At 39.7% G+C, this 22,295-nt stretch overlaps 1 protein-coding gene across 2 annotated transcripts in view; it reads right to left on the reverse strand.

The window, feature by feature from the left end:
* The window catches only part of CCSER1 (coiled-coil serine rich protein 1), an 873,181-nt gene that overhangs the window by 20,346 nt on the left and 830,540 nt on the right, over positions 1-22,295 (reverse strand). Inside the window, exon 9 of one of the 2 annotated variants that reach the window (XM_083179106.1) lies at positions 759-836. In XM_083179106.1, coding sequence (XP_083035232.1) covers positions 759-836 — 78 coding nt within the window. Of the gene's footprint in view, positions 1-746; positions 837-22,295 lie in introns of both variants that reach the window. The other variant, XM_083179105.1, reaches the window with a different exon arrangement.

Genomic DNA, 22,295 nt, shown 5'->3' on the forward strand with positions numbered 1-22,295 from the left:
ACCATCTTTGCATGCCAGTATAGATCTTATGGGTGATTATATTACACATATATATGTAATGCTTTAATTGTTTAGTCCTTCATGGTTTTTTTTAACATTTTCATTACATTACATTGTGATTTTTACTTCCAAGAAGGGGATACGGTCACTAGGTATACAGCAACTCGACAAGCATTAGGTCGATACTACTAGGTTGACATGCATGAAGGTTGACATGGGGTTAGGTCGACAGGGTCATTAGGTCAACATGGGGAAGGTCGACCTTCAAAAGGTCGACATGGGGTTTTTCACTTTTTATTGAGCCGACATGTGCCGACAGGCAATATTTCATGCTCTACCATCTACTAGGGCATGGTGGGAAAATAAAATAGTGTGCCAAGCGTAGCAAGGCAGCATGCCTGAAGTGAAGGAACTCGGTGCACTTTTTAAAAGTCTGTGTCAACTGTGTCAACATTCGGGACAAAAAAAGTGTAAACTCCCATGTCAACTTTTTGACTGTCGACCCAATGACCCTGTCGACCCAATGACCCTGTCGACCTAACCTCATGTTGACCTTCAGTCATGTCGACATAGTGGTGTCGACCTAATGCTTATTGACCTAGTTGCTGTCTATCCAATGATATGTACTTCCAAGAAGTATCTGTTTCTCTTTTAATTTATCACAATTAAAACAATAAAAATATACAGTGTGGTAGTTTAGACAAAAATTACAAAAACATAAAACATTTAAAAATAGCCATACTTACATTGTTACTTACTTCATGGTTTACAAACTCTGTCTGGGTGCATTTATCTTGCTTGGAAAAATCTAATGACTGTAAAGTTCGAGCAGTTTTCTGAAAAAGGGGAAAAACAACAAGAAAATAAGGTCAGAAAGGACACTGCATATATCAGTGTACAACAGTCTTAGAATTATACTGTTTTGGATAAACTACATGCTGGAAAATCTACTTTCTGGTTTTCACATTACAAAAACACAAAAAAAGAATAGATATGTCTTTTATTTTCACACTTCTGTTCCCACTTCACTGAGCATTGCCAGCTGTTACTCTTTATAGCTACTGTGATGGAATTATGAATGCTAAAGGTGACTATTTCAATTGCATATTCTCATGCCCAGTTTTCTATACACCTGCATCAATTCACAGTTTGTAACAGTAAGCGGTCTTGAGCGAAGATGTGTCAAATCTGCTCTGTCTTTTGTATGCAACAACACACCTTTGAAGATCAACTAGCAATGCAAAAAGAATGGTGAGAATAGATGCTGAAAGCTGTACTTCACCTAGGCCCTTATTCTGATTGAGTCGGATGGCTGCGTGTGCGGTCGGACGACCGATGTACTGTGTTTGTGCATGTGCAGAGGCGTTTCTGCGCATGTGCGAATGCCGTACACATCCGAATACGGAGTGAATTCCATACAGAAAACGATTGGTCGGAACAATCCGAGCAGGAGGTGGAGAGGGGCGTGAAGGGCTGTTTGGGCTCATTACCATATGCGTACGCCCTGCGTTTCATGGGCGTTCCCATATGTATGGTAATCCGGCCGTGACGCACGTGTTGGAGGCAGACAGCTGATATAGCCGGATGCCAGCTGCCCGCCCCTATCCCTGCTTTCGCACGTAGAAATGTCTGAGTGCTCTGGAGCACATCATTCGATGGTCGACGACCATCGGAGGATAGGGGAGGTTCCCACAGATGGGAGAGTTGTTCACATGAAACATCCAGTCACGGTCCGTTCGCTGGGCGTCTTACCACATTGGGACGGTGTGAGCGATCCGTACGGTAGGCGGGGCTAAGAACACTCGGCGGCTGTCCGAAATACGCATCCATCCAAGTCAACTAGAATAAGGGCCCTAGAGTGTCAGTCTAATGCCCATTAAATTATGTGTGGCAGCTAAGTAAAAGTTAAGTGCTACTAAAACACATCTGTGCATTTATTTCCACCTGTAAAAACACATCACACACACAAAATTTGTATCAAGTTTTAGCAGGGCATTTTTTTTACATAAATGTAAAAATAGATACAGTAGATATTTAATAATATATATCTTGGGCATTTATCCTTGCGTGTCTTTTTTGGTTAGAGGGTCTGCTTACAGAGTCCCTAGAACAATTATCAGTACTTGTGTAATATCTGGGCGCACAATATATTGCATCGCATGCCACTCATTAAGGCATGCGATGCGATTGGACCAGATTTTTAGCCTTTCCCGGGCAGAGTGTACAATTTTAATATCACGCCGCATCGCATGCCATTATAATGGCATGCGATGGGACGAGATTATACCCGATATTACATTGTATAGGCACACTGATGCCTGATTACAATGTTAAATGCACCCCCATACCAGAGTTTTAATTGTACACCCACCCTGATGGGTGATTACTATGTGAAATGCCCCCCCCCCCCACTGTTAATGCCACCTCAGTATCAACGCCAACCCAAAGCGTGGCGAGCGCAGTGAGCCCGCGAGGGGACGCGGTGCGGGTCCTCCGACCTTTTCATACCCCCACTATCCACGTTGGCGTGGAGTTGATTTTATTTAGTGTGGCGAGCGCAAAGAGCCCGAAGCATGGTGAGCGGACGCGGAATATATGTGAAGTAATCCGCGTGCGCTTGCCGCGCTTCGGTCTCGCCATATAAAATCAACTCCACGCCGTCGTGGATAGTGGGTGTACGAAAAGGTCGGAGGACGCGTACCTCCGCACCTTGCGGGCTCGCTGCGCTCGCCACGCTTTGGATTGGCATTGATACTGGGCTGGCGTTAATAGTTGATAGTGGGGTGGCGTTAACAATGGGGGGCCATTTAACATAGTAATTACCCATCAGGGTGGGTGTACAATAAAGAAGCGGGTCTTTAACATAGGAATCAGGCATCTGGGTGCCTGTACAATTAAAAATCTGGTCCAATCGCATCGCTTGCGATATGCTTGCATGCGATGTGATGCGACGCAATTTTTTGCCCTGCGATTAAAAAATTGGGCGCCCAGATAATACACAAGTACCCAATTATCTGTTTATAGAAAGTCAAAAAGCATGAAAACCTGTCCCTTACTGAATGTTTGCATTAGTTGGGACACACCCTACCTCTTAGAGGTAATTTATTAAGATCAAATTGCCACAAATGCACACATTCATAGCTATTCGATCATACTCATGGCCGGGACCCGTTCATCGGCTCATTTAGAAACAGCCTAAACAGCATAATTCAGACGAGCAATTATTTGAATGGCAAGCTCAGCCAAATTCGCCAATATGAATAAGTAGACCATTGATAGAGCTTGCCCATAGATAGACCATAGATAGAGCTTGTGAATGCCCATAGAGTTCTATGGTGGTCAGCTCATTTACAAACATTCATAAGGTTGAATTTTGCTAAAAATCGGAATGGAAAAATTCAACACATTTCATCTATATTTGCTTCTGTGTGTAAAAGTTAGAAAATATAAATATAAATAATAAAAAACAATGATATTGGTTCCACCCCCCCAAGCATAGCCAGCCCAGGCTGTTTAAACCAGTCCTGCTTTCTGAAAAACATGGGGAAAAATTAATAGGGTCCCCTCTTATTTCATAAATCAGCACCGTGCTTTTAGACCAGTCCTGGTTATAAAACTATAGAGTCCACTACATATACTTGGAAAATCTGCAGCAGTACCATTATACTTAAATAATAGGCAATACTCCTAAAACATCTTGTTTGATAGAATTGTTATAAAATTTAGATGCTGGGCCATTTACGTAAACTGACAACTATATTTTTAAATATGTATATTAAATAAAAACATAACATATTTGCAAAAGTAGGACGACATGATAAAGATACAATGATATACCATAAGAATACAATATACAATATGGGCAATACTAAAGTACATTAAAAATGAATAGATATACTACGTAGTAGTAGAAACCACAGTTATAAGCTACAGTATCTCTGCATAATGTTTGGGTCATTTTAGAAAGGGGGAAAGCCTTATTTCAAGGTCATGTTGTACCATGTGACTTATTCTGATCGGTGCGGCCCGATCAGAATATACGGCCGCAACCGTGCAGGCGAATCCCCGCCTTCCATACGGATCGCCACCTGCCGTCCGTACGCGGATATGTGGCGATCCGCATGAAATTGGACGGGGATACGCCTCCTCCGTTTTGGGAGCAGCCCCTGCATTCGATGGTCGCCGAACATCGAATGCAGGGCCGCACGCTCCACCAGGTCCCGCAACACAAGACCACACGGACACTTGTCCGTGTGAAATCATGTATGGGGGCGGGCAGCTGACATCCGGCGATGTCAGATGCCCGCCCCGTACCCACGCGTCACGGCCTCATTACCATGCATACGCCCCGCGTTTGCATGGGAACGCCCATGAAACGCGGGGCGTATGCATAGGGTAATGAGGCTAAGTAGCCCCTCACGCCCCTCTACGCCCCCTGTGCGGCGTGTAAAGAATCCGTGCGGCGAAATCGCCTGCACATGCGCAGAGTGACCTCTGCACATGCGCAGACGATCAACATCGGCGGTCCGTCCGCATGCGGGAATATCCACACCGATCAGAATAAGGCCCTAACTGACAACTATTTTATTAAATAGAAGCCTAAATAGAAAAATACTTGCGGCTCTCCAGTTTGTGTAAAACTACAACTCCAAGCATGCTTTGCCACACTTTGGAGGTTATTCTGGTTGGTGCGTAAATGTCCGAATTCTTTCGGAGCGGTCCGCACGCCACGCTGTGCGGACATCGTACGAAGAAACGCCCACCGGTCCTCCGCATTCGGACGGACTCACACTTTAAGAAGAGGGCGTGTTTACGGACGACATCCAAACCTTGCGTGTGCGGTGGACACACACACATTCTGCACGGTTTTACCGCGTCAGAACGGACGGGAACCTGGCCGTACGCACCGATGCAGTGTATTTCCGCAAAACATACTACTATCATCGGAACTCATACATCACACACATGACACACTTATGCAATTAGGCTACCTCATTAAAAAGGGATTGTTTTTAATGGTCATCTATTAATTCTCTAATTGATAATTAAACACTTTACTACCACTTTAGATTAACCCTTACATCATGCAAAGTTCAAAACATTCTTTCTTGCCCCTTTACGCCCATGTGTTATGTATGCATATTACATCATAAATTGATAAAGTGTTTTGTAATGGTCCATTTAAGCTGCAATGGTTCCAATTGAAGCAATGAAAAGAGTGTAATTAATGAGTAATGAGTAAATTGTGTGGAATGAGTGGATTGTATTGTGTTCAGCTGACATTGGTTCAGGTGCGGCCGTACTGATTGGGCGTTCCGAATGCCTAGCGCATGACCGAGTGGTGTCCGCAAAGCAATACTTGCTTATGAAGACCGCATATTTCCTGCCTTTTGGTTCATGTGCAGTCGGTGTTCTGTCCGAATGCACGCCTACCAGAATTAGTGCACTCCCTCGTGTACGCCCATGTTTACGCCCAGTTTAGCCCACTTTGAAACTACGCCCCTGTGTACTTCCCAATGACGCCCATATTACGCCCATATTTCCCGAGTGAATACGGTGCACTTTTATGTACGGTATTAGTGAGAACGAGTACGGAGACCTTGCATGGCACATGCGCATAGCGTTGCCCACGCATGCGCAGACGGCTAAAATACGCCATCCGAAAGAATTTGGAAAATTATGCATCGACCAGAATAAGGCCCTTTGTTATTAGAGAATGTTTAAACTGTGGCAATGCATGCTGGGATGTGTAGTTTCACAACAACTGGATAGCCACAGGTTGTCAAGGCCTGGCTTACTGTATAATAATGATTTCCACCTAAATGTAGTAACTTAATTAGCAGCTTCAGGCAGCTGCCTAGGGCACCTGGATTGATAGCTTCAGCCCTGAGTCTACTTATAACACAATTAAGGATAACTAAGAAGAATTAAGGAGATGTATCTTTGTTAAATTTAATGCAGATGGGCTGCTGAGCTTCTAATATGCTACTTCCACATTTTCACCTGATGCTGGAAAGTAGATATTGGTGTGTGAATTGAAGAGGGCAACATGCTGAAGTTTTTTATAGGATGCGGGGGAAACCATGCACCAGTCCTGGTACAGCGCAAACTTTAAATTGACATTTATCAGCAACTATTGAATATAAGTAACTCTATTTGACATTCTTTCTCTAATGTCTTTGCTTATGGTAAATTGTAATACACTCCACAATGCTTTTGGCTGTTCTATTATTTTATGCTTCACCGTCATGTCAAAATGTTATCCTACTGAGATTCTTATATTGTATTACAGATTTCACAGACTTGATTTACTTACTAAAGCACTGGGTAATGATACTTCAACTCACATTAAGGACATTGGACCTGCTGAATATTACAGTAATTAAAGCTCTGATGACACCGAAAGATCTGTGTACCATATGTGCTGAGAATATTAATGTGAATTCAGTAATAAATGAGTTGTTATTCAACTGAAAGGTCATAATAATATAAGCTTTATGAAAGAAGACATGATTTTATGTTTTATAGTCAAAAGAAAGACGCTAACCAATGTACATGTATAGCGTAATTGTGTTTATTTTAAGTGTGTTTTTATTATTGTACACATCAGAGATGCAGCAACACTTTCTTTTCCTCAGATAGTATTTAACTTTTTCCAAAATAACTATATACAGTTACCGTATTTCTTTCGGAAAGAGAGAGGAAGATAATAATTTGATTTATTCTTTAAAGGAGAACAAAATCAACGTTTTCATCTATCAATATGGTATGGATCATTGGGTAGACAGCAGGATGGTCGACATGCATTTAGGTCGACATGCATTAAGGTCGACATGCAGGAAGGTCGACATGCAGGAAGGTCTAGTGCTTGTTGACCATCCTGCTGTAGACCTAGTGACCGTATCCATATCAATAGCAGTATCCAGCAATCCTGTGTTACCAATCTATCGATGAATAGATATTTACAGTAGACTGTCCAACAGATAATGTTGTATCCTGTAATAGTGTAGTAACAAATTGGCTTTGGTACTAGCCATGGACTCCAGTGCCATTTACCTTACCGCACGTGCCTGCTATGCCCACAACCAACAGAACCTTAATATTAGAAATAAGGAAATGTTTATACAGTACAATAAAAGGGTAAAGTTGTTCCTCAACTCTATTGGGTGAATTCAAGTGTTTTGCACAACGGCAACCATTACAATGGCACCCGATTCAAGTGTAACTGTTATGTTGTCCTGTTGTTGTGACGGGCTGTGAACTAGTGTGTCATAATTCTAGGCAACAAGTGCCAATTGTCAGTTCCATTTGGCATATGGAGATGCTAGTCACTTTAAATACTACTGCTACTGTTTATTTAGCAAGAATGAATAACACCATCCGGAAAGTGTTCGCAGCGCTTCACTTTTTTGCACATTGTGTTATTTTACAGCCTTCTCCCAAAGTGGAATAAAAAAAATTTCCCTAAAAATCCTACACACAATACCCCATAATGACATTGTGAACAAAGTTTCTGGGGAGATGTTTGATTATTAGATTATTAAAAATAAAAAACACAGCGTTTGCTCAATACTCTGTTGATGGATACTTCGGCAGCAATTACAGCCTTAAGTATTTTTGAATATGATGCCACAAGCTTGCCCCACATATCTTTGGGCAGTTTCGCCCTTTCTCTTTGCAGCACCTCTCAAGCTTTATCAGGCTGGATGGGAAGCATCAGTGAATCTCTCCAGAGATGTTTAATCTTTTTAAAGTCTGGGCTCTATCTGGACCACTCAAGGACATTCACAGAGTTGTGCTGAAGCCACTCCTTTGATATCTTGTGTGCTCAGGGTCATCCTGCTGAAAGATGAACTATCTCCCCAATCTAAGGACAAGAGTGCTCTGGATCAGGTTTTCATCTAGGATGTCTCTGTACATTGCTATATTCCTCTTTCCCTTTATCCTGACTAGTCTTCCAGTTCCTGCCACTAAAAAAATATCCCCACAGCATGATGCTATGACCACCATGCTTCACTGTAGGGATGGTATTGTCCTGGTGATGAACTTAGTGTTCATTCTAGCACCCGCTATCTTTGAAAACCCATGCAGTTCCTCTTCCCTGCCTGGGGTGTCCCTGTCTGCTTCTAGCACAGGTCTGGTTTGCCTATCAGTGCTGATATACAGACCACACTGTGCTTGAAGCACTACAGCAGACAGCGACACCCCAGGCAGGGAAGAGGAACTGCATGGGTTTTCAATGAAAGCGGGTGCTAGAATGAACACTATGAGCTGTGCCTGGTTTCTAGCAAACCTAATGCCTGGCATTCACACCAAAAAAATTAATCTTTGTTTCAGACTAGAGAATTTTGTTTCTCATGGTCTGAGAGTCATTTAGGTGCATTTTGACAAACTCCAATGCGGTCTGCCATGAGCTTTTTACTAAGCAGTGGTTTATGTCTTGCCAATCTACCATACAGGCCTGATTGGTGGATTGGTGCAGAGATGGTTGTCCTTCTGGAAGGTTCTCCTCTCTCTATAGAGGAATGCTGTAGATCTGATAGAGTGCCCATTGGGTTCTTGGTCACCTCCCTGAATAGGGTACTTCTCCCTCAATTGCTCAGATTGCATGGCTGGCCAGCTCTAGGAAGACTGCTGGTGGTTTTGAACTTCTTCAGTTTATGTATGATATTTTTCTGTACCCTTCCCCAGGATTTGTGACTCCAGACAATTCCTTTGACGTCATGCTTGGTTTGTACTCTGACATGCACTTTCAACTGAATTTACCACAGGGGGACTCAAATTAAGCTGCAGTAACATCTCAAGGACGATCAATGGGAACTGGATGCAACAAGACATTGGAACTGGATGCACCTGAGCTCAATTTTGAGCTTCATGGCAAAGGCTGTGAATACTTATGTACATGTGATTTCTTAATTTTATCTTTATTGTTAATACATTTGTAAAAATCTCCAGAAAACTATTTCACATTGTCATTATGGAATATTGTGTGTACAATATGAGGGAAAAACAAATGTATTACATTTTAGAAAAAGGCTCTAACATAACAAAAAGTGGAAAAAGTAAAGCATGTGAATAATTTCCGGATGCACTGTATAGTGGGGAATGTAGAGACTTCAATGTGAACCTGCTTTGTATCTCTAGGGCCACAGTACAAGATATATGATTCTTTTTTTACATACAGACACTACTGCGCATAGCATAACTCCCAGACCCATCAGCTCTTCTAGCACATGATAGCTGAAAGCTGAATTTACCATGCCAGTCACTTATATTCATCATACTGTAGTTAGTGTTTGAGCTATTGTTATGACATGTAATCATACCAATTTGGAATGACTCGTGGCAGGGTGTTTACTATTTTTTTTAATGCGCACTCTTGATATGTGTCTTTTTCAACCTGATTCTTCATCCCCTACCCTGTCCACACATTATTTAAACACCAATGAAGTTTTTTCACACTTGCATTTTTCAGAATCTGACTTATTATTATAAGATTTAAATTTGAGTCTAAAATGTTTCTTTTATTGACTATATACTGTAGTTGGTTCTACTTGTTTTAACTGAGCAACAGTTTACAATATCCAGGTGCCAGAGACCATGTTAATGATGATTTTTTATATACTGTACTGCAACATATTTAAATATAGACTCTTACATGATTTTATTCAAATGAATGTAATATATAATACATGTCACTGTATTCTGTTAAATGTCTGAAAAGCAACGTAGTCTGAAATGGGTATAAAATAGGAAAATTTGTCCAGCATTCAATTTCCAGTCATCGTTATCAAAGAATTATCAATTTTTATTTATTTATTTTTTTGCTGTGACAGCTAGTTTTGACAGCCTTCTAGTAAGTCTTGCAGTATCAAGTCAAGTTCTAGAATTAGAATGAGTGATTTGTAGATAAGAAATTGGATTTAGTGAAAGGCCATGGTGTAAGGTGACAAAATTTGACAAGACAGAAAATGTCAATCAGATTGCACCGCAGGCTGTGATTATGCTGGGTTAGTTATACTAAGACACCAAATTACTTACTGGTGGTCTCAGTTATTTGCTATCAACATTTTAAGGTTAGGATGAGCACTAGAAAGTACAGTACCATTTGAAAGTGTTGTGTCTTCTATGCTTTTAAAACTGATGTCCACCAAGTAAATGGGACATGTGCATATTCTTTAAAATATTTCACAATATTATACTATTTAATGGCCCAGTCTTTAAAGTTTTCACCTATAAAATAAAAAAAAGACTGATAGTTTTGACCAGTTAGTTGTGCAATACCGATGAGCTTCATGGGTACACAATTAATTTGTTTTACTCCTCTCTCTCTCTTCTATTGGATCTAAGACATGCCATCAAATTATTGAAATATATTATAAATAAAAATATATGTTAAATGTATACTGAAAAGAGATATACTTTAGTATAAAATAATGGTAATTCAAGGAGCCACTGGAGAGGAAGCACATCCTCTGGGACAGGCTAAAAGCTAATACCTAGAGGAAGCATATCCCCTGGAACAGGCTAAAAGCTAATACCTAGAGGAAGCATATCCCCTGGAACAGGCTAAAAGCTAATACCTAGAGGAAGCATATCCCCTGGAACAGGCTAAAAGCTAATACCTAGAGGAAGCATATCCCCTGGAACAGTCTAAATGTTATATCTAGAGGAAGCCTATCCCCTGGAACAGTCTAAATGTTATATCTAGAGGAAGCCTATCCCCTGGAACAGGCTAGAACTGGCACAAAATAATCCTGAGCTCAAGATGTGTTATTTACATCAGTAAGATATTGGAACATATATACTGTATGTATATATATATATATATATATATATATATATATATATATATATATATATATATATCTGTTAGAACGATATTTAATATGGAAAACTTTACTTCAGACACCCATGTTGACTGCACTGCACTGTAAAAACTACTTTCAATCATTTTCTTTCATTATTGCTGCACACTCCTCTTTTATGAACCATACTGTATAACAAGATTTAAAAATTGAACAGTTAGAGTCAAAGTCCTAAATCAATACAGTATATTTTTTTGTATTACTTCTCAGCATTATACATTAACAAATAACTTATAGTGTATTTAATGTACTACTATTCTGCAGTAGAAGCAGAGGGCTCACAGCACCTGTGTAGACAATGAAAGAACGGCACTCACAACACCATAGACCTATTTTTTCATATATAATAAAGGAAGGGAAAGGAGGGTAAGTGTGCATTTTTAATCACTTACATTTTTCCCCTTGAGTTACATGGTTCATATAAAAACAGTCATATGTATAGTTTGATTTCATTTCAATTTCTCATTATTAAGAATGTCATGCAGCATGATATTTTACTATGACATTTGATTATGCACTGAAATGGACGTTCTATAGTTTTCAAGTTATTGTCTAGTTATCCTGACATTAATTCCTTAATATATAATGACAGTTTGGCCACTGGGTATACTGCTCTACTGGGCTTAATAGGACAACTAACTTAATACATACAGTAACTGCTAAGAATAACATAAAAATTAATGTAAAAATATTTACGTGGTACTTATGTAGTATCTGGGCTGCCGATTTTGTGATTGTATGCCTTACCTTAAGGCATACAATCAGATGCGATGCGATGCGATTCGATGCGATTTTGCATAGGATTCAATGTTAAGAAGGTCCTGTTCATTTCCCCACTATCCAAGTGGGCATAGAGTTGATTTTATATAGCATGGCGAGCGCAGCGAGCCACCGAGCCCGAAGCGTGGCGAGCGAAGCGAGCCCCGCGAGGGGACGCATATTTCTTAAAAAGTATTCTGTGTCCCCTCGCGGGGCTCGCTACGCTCGCCACGCTTCGGGCTCGGTGGCTCGCTACGCTCGCCACAGGTTTATATCCAACTCCATGCCCACTTGGATAGTGGGGAAAGGAAAAGGACCCCTTTTTCCCATTGAATTCTATGTTAAATTGGACTCAGACCATTTTAACATTGAATCCTATGGAAAAATCTTGACCATCGCATCGCATACGATTTGGTCGCATGCGATGCGATGCGATCCGATCCGATTTCTAAATCGGACGCCCAGATACTACATAAGTACCATTTACGTTAACCAGCAGTTAATTACAGTTTGCAATTTAGTCAACACCCAAAATATAGGAAGAACCAAAAGATATCCTAAACTTCAGTTTTCATATTTCATTATGATCATTGCCAAGTATAAATGATTGAGCTCAATATATTTTGGCTTGAGTTTATTAATAAACACACATTTAATAATAATGGAACTTGGATTTTTATACATATATCTATACTTTTATTATTATTTGCTTTATTTAACTTTTTTTGTAATAACAGAGGGATGTTCAGCAAAGGACACATACATATGCACCTATGTGAGGCGCGTTGTACACTCCATCACAGGGATTACCAAACTTTAGAACAGTTTTTTAAATTTAGGTGGTAGTCAATCTATGATCTGACTGTCTGAACATTTCCGACAGTCAGAAATATTGTCAAATTGGTACTCTTTACCTAGCACGGCGCCCATCGCGGCCATCAAATGCACTAAAAAACGGGTGCGACGCGATGCCCGCGATTTCCCATAGGGAACAATGTTTAAAGTGTGATTGGATGCGATTTTACTGTTCAATGCCTCAATGCCCGCGATTTTTCCATAGGAAACAATGTTAAATGGGCCACAGAGCCCAAATAGTCCCCCTGAAGTCTGAAATGGCCCCCACAATTGTTAACGCCACCCCACGATCAACGTGAACCCGAAGCGTGGCGAGCGCAGCGAGCCCGCGAGGGGCGGCGGTACGCGTCCTCCGACCTTTTCATACCCCCACTATCCACGTCGGTGTGGAGTTGAGAATAGAATAGTGTGGCGAGCGCAGCGAGCCCCGCGAGGGGACGCGGATACCTTCACAGGTAAACGCGTCCCTTCGCGGGCTTCACAGGTATCCGCGTGCGCTCGCCACGCTTCGGGCTCGGTGGCTCGCCACACTATTCTATTCTCAACTCCACGCCGACGTGGATAGTGGGGGTATGAAAAGGTCGGAGGACGCGTACCGCTGCCCCTCGCGGGCTCGCTGCGCTCGCCACGCTTCAGGTTCACGTTGATCGTGGGGTGGCGTTAACAATTGTGGGGGCCATTTAAGACTTCAGGGGGACTATTAGGGCTCTGTGGCCCATTTAACATTGTTTCCTATGGAAAAATCGCGGGCATTGAGGCATTGAACAGTAAAATCGCGTCCAATCACACTTTTAACATTGATCCCTATGGGAAATCGCGGGCATCGCGGGCATTGCGTCGCACCCGTTTTTTAGTGCATGCGATGGCCGCGATGCCCGCGATTTTTTACCCCCGATGACCGCGATGGACATCGTGGGCACCGTGCTAGGTAAAGAGTACCGTCAAATTCAATAATAACTAATCAGTCTGAAACTGAAAATCTCCAACAGTTGAAACACATGGGTTGTAAAAAAATCTCGATCCACATGTATTTTGTTGAAAACTGACACAGATTCGACAACCTTGGGTCATTTTCAACAATGCAGAAAAAATTTGAGATTGATTAGTTATGTGTCGATATTTCTGACTGTTGGAAATATTGACACACAATGAATACCCCCCTTAGTGTCTCATTCATAAAGTAGGTTCGTAAAAAGTCACTTAGTGTACTAGGCTCACTACTTTGTATTTGTTATTTTCTGACATTGGGCCAGATGTACTAAGCTTGAAAAGTGATAAAATGGAGAGTGATAAACCACCAGCCAATCGGATCCTACCTGTCATATTTCAAACACAGCCTGTGACATGGCAGTTACGACCTGATTGGCTGGTGGTTTATCACTCTACATCTTATCACTTTTCAAGCTTAGTACATCTGGCCCATTGTGTTTAATATGCATATGTTGCAGATTAGTTGCAAAGACTCTTCCATACTGAATGGGGGCTGTTTGGTGTGATTTGAGGATATGTGCATGTGGACACATCTTTTAACCAAAAAAAAAAGAGTAATGTAAAGCTAAAAAAGAGTAAATGGTAAAAAAAAGAGAAAGGTAAAAAAAATGTCATGTATATACAGCACTTACCCCTCATCACCAATAAACTTTTAGCAGCCTTCATTTTTCATATGAAAAAATTAAAAAGTGGGCTAATATCGCAATTTTAGCCCAATGGCCATTATTGGACTATCCAGTTATTGCCCTAATTTTTTAGGCCAAAAAACATTTTTGGATTATAAGACAAGTTCTTGACCCATGAGTTGTGGCAGCTCTAAGGACTAGTTATCAGAAAACAGGCTTCCCTGATAATTGTCGGCTATCAGGGCTAATTGGATAGCCAGCAGGTAATCCATTAGCCTTGATAATTTACCGCAGCTCATTGGATATCCTACTTGGTGATTTATAGCAGTTGCTGTAGTTATTAAACCTTAAGGTTGCAGTATATACATTTTCTAAATGCTTTTACTTTTCTGTACCAAGGAGCAGGGACGGATTTAGAGGTCAGGCCAACCGTGGCACAATATTTTCGGCCACCCCCTGGACCCGGAGGGAGGATCGCAACGTCCCGTTTCCCGGGTCTCAGATCCTGAGTCCTGGGTCTGGAAACAAATATAACTTTTTCCCATGTGCCATGGTAGCTTACAGGAACTGTACTGACTGACTCATTAGGGCTGTAGTAAAGCAGAGTCCAATCCACACCATGTCTGAGCTCAGCACTGACACCTGTGGCAGCTGGGATGTACTATCTCCTGAGAGTATTGCATTGGAGCTGCTGAATAACAGAGCTGCTGCAAAACTTGAAGCACCACAGGTCCCAGCAGAGGATTTGGTACAGCTGTATGTTGCACACAGGAGTGTACCCAGTACCAGAAGCAGCAAGACTATGCTTGGACCTCTTATGGACTAATAGCATAGTATCACAGAAAGGTGCACAAATTCTCACTCACAGACACACAGACTTCGGCTAGGCAGTGCACATGTTTTTTTTTTTATTTACTAGATCTGTGTTTTCTGGGCTGTGTAGTAATTTTAACTTTTACAGCACCAGATTCATGAAGTAAAGATCCAGTGAGCTGGGCTCCATCTGTCTGTGTTTCCCACTTGCTTTACTTCCTGGTGTATTACAGCTCTATTACACCAGTGGCCACTAACAGCCATGTGCTATATCATTGTCTGGTATCAAACAGTCCCCCCTGTTTGGCTTGATTTACACACTTGTGTTTGTGGTGTTGAACACATTGAGGCTTGATGCTGTGGAGATAATAATTTTAGCAGCTTTATCGGACAAGTTGGTCCGACGGCATATGGGATCTTATTGGTGTACAGCAAGATAAATAGAAAAATAAGTGAAAATAACCACCTGTGAGATGAATGTACGAAACATGCTTTACATTACTAGAATCAGTTGAAATGTAAATAAAGCAAACAGATACTACACTTAGTAAACTCAAACCATAAATAACCATTCTTTTTTTTCAAAATGAGTGGGGAAATCCGGCCATGTAGTACCGGCTTGCAAGCCAATCAGAGCTTGCAGTCTGGGAGCCAATCAGGAGCCGCTGCTCAGTGGCCTAACTACCTAATTTTCGCACACACCCCCCCGCCGCAGCTTTTTCGGCGCCCCCCTCCCTCTCCTCGGCGCCCCCCCTCCCTCCCCTCGGCGTACCTGCCTTGCCGCATCTGCGGTCACGGTCCTGTCTCTCCCAGTGCCGGCTCCTGCTGCTATAATGAAAACGGACTCTTAGAAAATGGCTGCCCCCATAGTGCAGACAGAAAACTGTCTGCACTATGGGGGCAGCCATTTTCTAAGTGTCCGTTTTCATTATAGTAGCAGGAGCCGGCGCCGGTATAGATGGGACCGTGACGGCAGGGCACTGGGCACCAAACAGCAGCGGGTAAGTGGTAACTATAGCCCCGCAGACCCCCGGCCCCCACATGTTCTCTGCGCCTCCCCGCCACCGCGGGGGCTGTAGAGCTATAGCTACGCCACTGCCGCTGCTGCCTGACTGCACATTCCAATAAGCCTGTGACTGGAGCCCATTTAAATACTGTTGGCACTGTTTGTATTAAAAATGGCGAGCCATAGGCATAGTGGTAAATCCGGCCAGCCAAGGAGCGTCTGTTCAACAGTAACAATCCAAGGTTCTCAAAACTAATGTTTTCTTTTTTTTTTTTTTTTTCATAATATCTATTTCATCAATTTGGAATAATTTGTAACCCATATTTTCCTTGCCTTGTCTACACTGACTTCATCAATCTTCCTTGAAGCAATTTTACTATGCAAATAATATATATTTTTATTTTTATGTCCCTTTCTAAACAGAATTGATATTTGCAATATACTGTAGTATATCATCTCATTACCTGTGATGCTTTGGGCATCTACAATTCCTATATCATAAGTCCTCAGTGTCTACATTTCCCTACAAGTTATTTAAACATTCCCAGTTTAAGTCGTTTTCTACTTCAATACACAACCAAGGCTCTAACACATTGCATTGTGCATTTGTAGTTAGCGACATCACTATTCCTGGGCAGTACGGATGGTATAATGGTTAGCATTATTGCCTCACAGCACTGAGGTCATGGGTTCGATTACCACCATGACCCTGTGTGTGGAGTTTGTATATTCTCCCTGTGCTTGAGTGGGTTTCCTCTGGGTACTCCAGTTTCCTCCCACATTCCAAACATATACAGGAAGGCTAATTGGCTCCAAACAAATTAACCCTAGGTTAACCAAATTAACCCTAGAATGTCTGTGTGCATGTACATGTTGTAGGGAATATAGATTGTAAGCTCCACTGGGGCAGGGACTGATGTGAATGTTCAAGTATTCTCTCTACAGCGCTGCGGAATATGTGTGCGCTATATAAGAATCTGTTAATAAATAAATAAATTCCTGTGTCTCCCAAATATGTAAAGCTTTTAACACAATATTTTTATGCTATGTCTCTATTGGACTACAAACTGATTTTCTCCAATTAATATGTAATAATGTATTTACATCTAACACTCAAAACATTCTAGACCCATTATGTCCAAAAAAGACTGGCACAAAAGATCTTTTACTGCTGATAACTAGTCACTCCTCAGAATAGTGTGAGTGATAAGAGTCAGTCCTGCTTCATGCTAATTTGAATCTAAATACCCAATCACTCAAATTTTCACTTGTAAATTACTATAAAAGAAGTTTGATTCATTTAATAAGATTTCTGCATTTATTATATTTGGTAAAATATCACACAGGAAGTGTCTTTTATTTACAAGTGGGCAACACACCATAGACACCAAAACAACAGATTTATGTACCAAATGGATATTAAGAATAAAATCTGAATTTTTATATTATTTGATTGACTGTTAATTGGGGGTACCTGCAACAAAATGGATATAGCAAGATAGGTTTCTGGATTTCCCCTTAAACAGCAACAACTTTAAGTGAGTGGGCATGGATACTCTTTTCCATTAATTGGGAAGGCATCTTGTGGTTTTCAAATAATCTACTGTAACTTAAATTTTACGCTCATGTAAAGTTAGCAGTTTTAAATCTGAAAGGTTCCAAATGGGAAATGCATCCCACACAGACAAAAAATCATAATGTTCTCCATGTGAGTACTATACAGTAGACCTAAACAAATGTTCATAGTAGTTATTGCATTGTCTATAAACTAAGAAGAGTTGACCTATTTCACCCAGTTGGTAAAAGGTGCAAAGGCATCATAAACACTAGTTTTGTGAACTTATAAGGTACAATACCAGTCATAGTAACAGGTTTAAAATTTAATAATATACCATATATACTCGAGTATAAGCCTACTTTTTCAGAACATTTTTTATGCTGAAAAAGCCCCCTCTCGGCTTATACTCGAGTGAGGGTCCCACTTGAGTCAATAAGTTTTCCCATTTTTTTGTTGTAAAATTAGGTGCCTCGGCTTATATTCGGGTCGACTTATACTCGAGTATATACGGTAGCTCATATATTGCAGTTTTTGGATAAGCTGAGGTATTTCCATGTACTCATTAGATTAGTTATCAAATTCCTCCTCAATTAGATATTTGACCATAACAACTTGGTTTATCTATCAATTGGCGCTTTCTTAATTTAGGATGAGAATACAATTTTTGATTGCTATAAAAAATTACTGTGCATTTACGATTTAGGTAATGGGTTTATAAACTTGAGCAATTGGCAAAACTATAGTAGAGTAACAAATAAGGAGGGTGAACAGAAATCCCTCTGGGTTAGTATTCTGCACAAATAGTTTTGCTTCAATGTATGATGTACCTAGCTAGGGTCAATGAACGTGCGTCAAAAATTGTACCAGAGGAACTACACCCCGGCCACAAACTGTTTGAAATGCTCCCATCGGGAAAACGTTTCTGGACCACCCCGGCCAAATCAACCAGAACCACCAAGAGCTTCTTCCCGATAGCAGTCCAACAACTGAAGAAGCAAAGCGTGCGCACCCCTACTGAGGGAAAAATACATGTACAGCATTTAATGTATGTAATGCCATGAATGTAACGCCACAAATGTAATTCAATGCAATTTCACCTTCCCCATGACTTCCACTTGATGTTTAAGCTGCACTGTTACCAAAATAAATTCCTAGTACACGAAAGTGTACATGGCCAATAAAGACAATTCTGATTCTGATGATCTGCCAAAAACTGTACTGTATATGACAACAGTATGAAAACCGCATACAGGAAAATAATATTGTAACAAGTTTATCCCCTCACCAAATCACCCTTGCTGATAATGGGATATTGACTGTACATAAAACAATATACTGTACAGGAAGAAAATTGTAATATGTATAACTCTGATGTAAATGCTTCCTTCAAGATTTCCTGATGGGTCTCTTTGGATAATTACTATACATATGTTCATAACCTAACTGAATGATAATTGTAACTTTAAAGCAAATTACTTGTTGGAAACACATTGAAAACTAATAAAAAAGTAAAAAAAAAAACAATATACTGTACAGGCAAATACTGTAAATGGCTGATAGGCATTTATTACAAAAAAGCACTTATAGACACACAGAATTTGTATTTCCCTAATGGAGGCAGAAAAAACGTATAGAAGAAAATATGTTCTAAAATTGTGATGCTTCGGTTATATATTTTGTTTCTAGTGAATCAATTAAACAAAGTTTTATGAATTCGGTGCAATAATCAAACTGACCTCAATACCTTTTTGCACAATAGCTGATGTGTACACATTAAATAATTAGCATATTTATTTATACTTAATCTTGTAATCACATAAAACTTAGAATGTGCTTTTAATGTAAGTCTCATACCACTAAACTAATTTCAAACTTAAATTTTGTAAATTCTGTCCACATACTGAGAATATTCTATGCATTATATATTCTCATGTAGATACTGTGACATTTATAAACACATGGAAACCTAATGATTAATCCCCAGCATTAAAACACTGTATCCTGTTATTTAATTTTCACATAATTTAATCAACTACATTATTGTTTTCATCAGTCACACGGATAACAAATTTTTACAAATTTATGTTGATGTCAAATATAAAAATGATATGACAAACTGTCTGAATAAAATTTTAACATGTTTAAATGCCCAAGCTGTGCAATTATTTTATTGATTATATTGAGAAATTATTGTGCACAAATATAGTTAAAAGCAGAATACACATTACTGCAATAACATATGTACAGTACTTCAGCTTCTAATGTTCACTTTCCTATATACTAGCATATACTGTAGTTTACTAATGAAATTTGGAAAATAGTCATAATAATACATACAATACTTGAAATGAATGGCACTCCCTTGGTATTTTTACTAAACCCTATAGGCTAAGTAAATCTATCAGGTAATAAAAGCATGTGTAGAATATTGAACTTTCCAGCTGGGACTAGACTGTCATCACATTATAATAACACTCAAATACCACAGCTCCGGGACTGCCAATATAAAATGAGATAATAACCTCATTAAACTTATATGAAAAAATATAATAGTACATTATTAACTTAGGCTTTTTTACTATTTTCATAAATGCTACATTTATCCAGCATATATCCACTTAAAAATTGATTGTGAATAATACTTTGCTTTGAAATAATAGTAGACAATTACAATCTCCAAGCAAAAAAACTGTTGTACATTGTAAATAATTAGAAATAACACTGAACTGAAATATGGAATGCTTTTTTTTTAGAACACAGGGCCTTATTTTGGTTCATTCTTTCTGACAAAATCCTTCTTAGATGGACAAAACCATGTGCACTGCAGGGGGGGCAGATGTTACTTGTGCAGAGAGAATTAGATTTGGGTGAGTAATTTTGTTTCTGTGCAGGGAAAATACTGACTGCTTTATTTTTACACTGCAATATAGATCTCACTTTGAAGTAAAACCCCACCCAAATCTAATTCTCTCTGCACATGTTACATCTGCCCTACCTGCAGTGCACATGGTTTTGCCCATCTAAGAAGGATTTTGTCAGAAAGAATGAACCAAAATAAGGCCCACAGTATTTTGTGGTTAGATATTAACACAATTATTTGCTTATTTTGTACCTTGTATTGCATTGTTGTTTTATATATGATCGAAACAAAACAACAGTTTTGTATAATTCTATTATTTATCTGATCTTTTGATAAAGTACTCTATTAAAAGCAATGGCGGTATTTAATTTGGGATTCTGACCATCGGAACGTCCCAACAGTCGGAATCCTGGTCCGTTTTCATGTGATTCGACAGTAACTCGACAGTCGGAGTTTAATGTTCCGACTTTCAAGTGTCAGAAAGTCCGTGAATCAGCTAAAACAGATGCAAATTGTCAAAAAACATCCATGAATTTGACAATCCGTGGCTGTTTCCGACAAAACAGATCTGGCTTATAAAGGAATAACATGATGGCCCCACACACCGAACAACAGTACACTGATATAATATATTATAAGGTAACTACTAGTATATTCATATAATCACAATCAGTATAATGTTTCAGAAAAAAGTTCTCAACCCTCTCCTCAAGGAGGTGCAATATGTAAAGTATATTATTATCATTAGAACTTAGTGGCACCAAAGCTAAGGTAAGGAAGGTGGGTTGTGATCTCTTTAGGTTGACAGGAGAACTGTAAAAAGGTGTTAGTATGCTGCCTTGTGCACCAGTACTTCTGTCATAAGCCCTAATGATATAAGAACATACAAGAAGAAATTAGACTAGAAGGCCCTGATCATGATATCTTACCATCTCTATAACTACTGGACTTGTATTACCAACTTATCATTGAATAAGTAAAGTCGCTGTACATCTGGAGAAGAATTCAATATTATTTTCCAGTACCCCATTTTTGTATTGCACTAAAGAATATCTTTCCTCATATTCTATCCTAAAAGCAGACCTCACTCAATGTTGAGCTCATACTTTTTTTTGTAGAGTCTGTGCTAGAAAATCAACCTGCTCTACTAGTATGTATTTGCAGCTACAATGGTGCTATGAAATGTGCTGGATGTTTGAAGCTAGGCAAAATGGGTGTATGAAGGAGTGCAGATGACAAAAATGTATACAGTACGTTAGAAAACTCATCATGGATATCACACCTATACCCTGTAACAAGCTTTACAAAGTAGCCAGGAACTAATTATGTTTTTTTAAATTTCCCAGTTGTTCCCAAACTTTCTTTAACCATGAAGTCCTAGCGAGTATTAGCATATTGTCCAGTGATAAAACGTTTTGTATTGATACTTCTAGTAAAAGTATCAAATTAAGTAAATTGTGCCTACTTGTCATCCTTATGGTCAGTTATGTGTCTTGCTTCTGATTGACCACATGTTTTATGATTGGCAGCCAATAGCACTGGTTTTTCATATATCTTGGACTATAAATAATTTGATTTTATCCTGGACCACTAACCCAAGACACCCTTGCAAGATACTCCCTGCATATATATATATATATATATATATATATATATATATATATATATATATATATATATATATATATATAGACCAAGATGCTAGGCACAACCTCTGTGTCAAGGTTCAGCCTGGGTGCCCGCACAACAGGGAACATAGATAGGGCAGGAACATGCAGCACTCCACGGCAGTATAGCAGTAAAATAATCTTTATTCCAAACAACGTTTCAATATCGTGTAGATATTATCATCAGGTTCGCTGATGATAATATCTACACGATATTGAAACGTTGTTTGGAATAAAGATTATTTTACTGCTTTACTGCCGTGGAGTGCTGCATGTTCCTGCCCTATATATAT

This window comes from Crinia signifera, chromosome 1 (assembly GCF_055691185.1).
Source record: "Crinia signifera chromosome 1, ASM5569118v1, whole genome shotgun sequence".
Taxonomy (NCBI): Eukaryota; Metazoa; Chordata; class Amphibia; order Anura; family Myobatrachidae; genus Crinia; species Crinia signifera.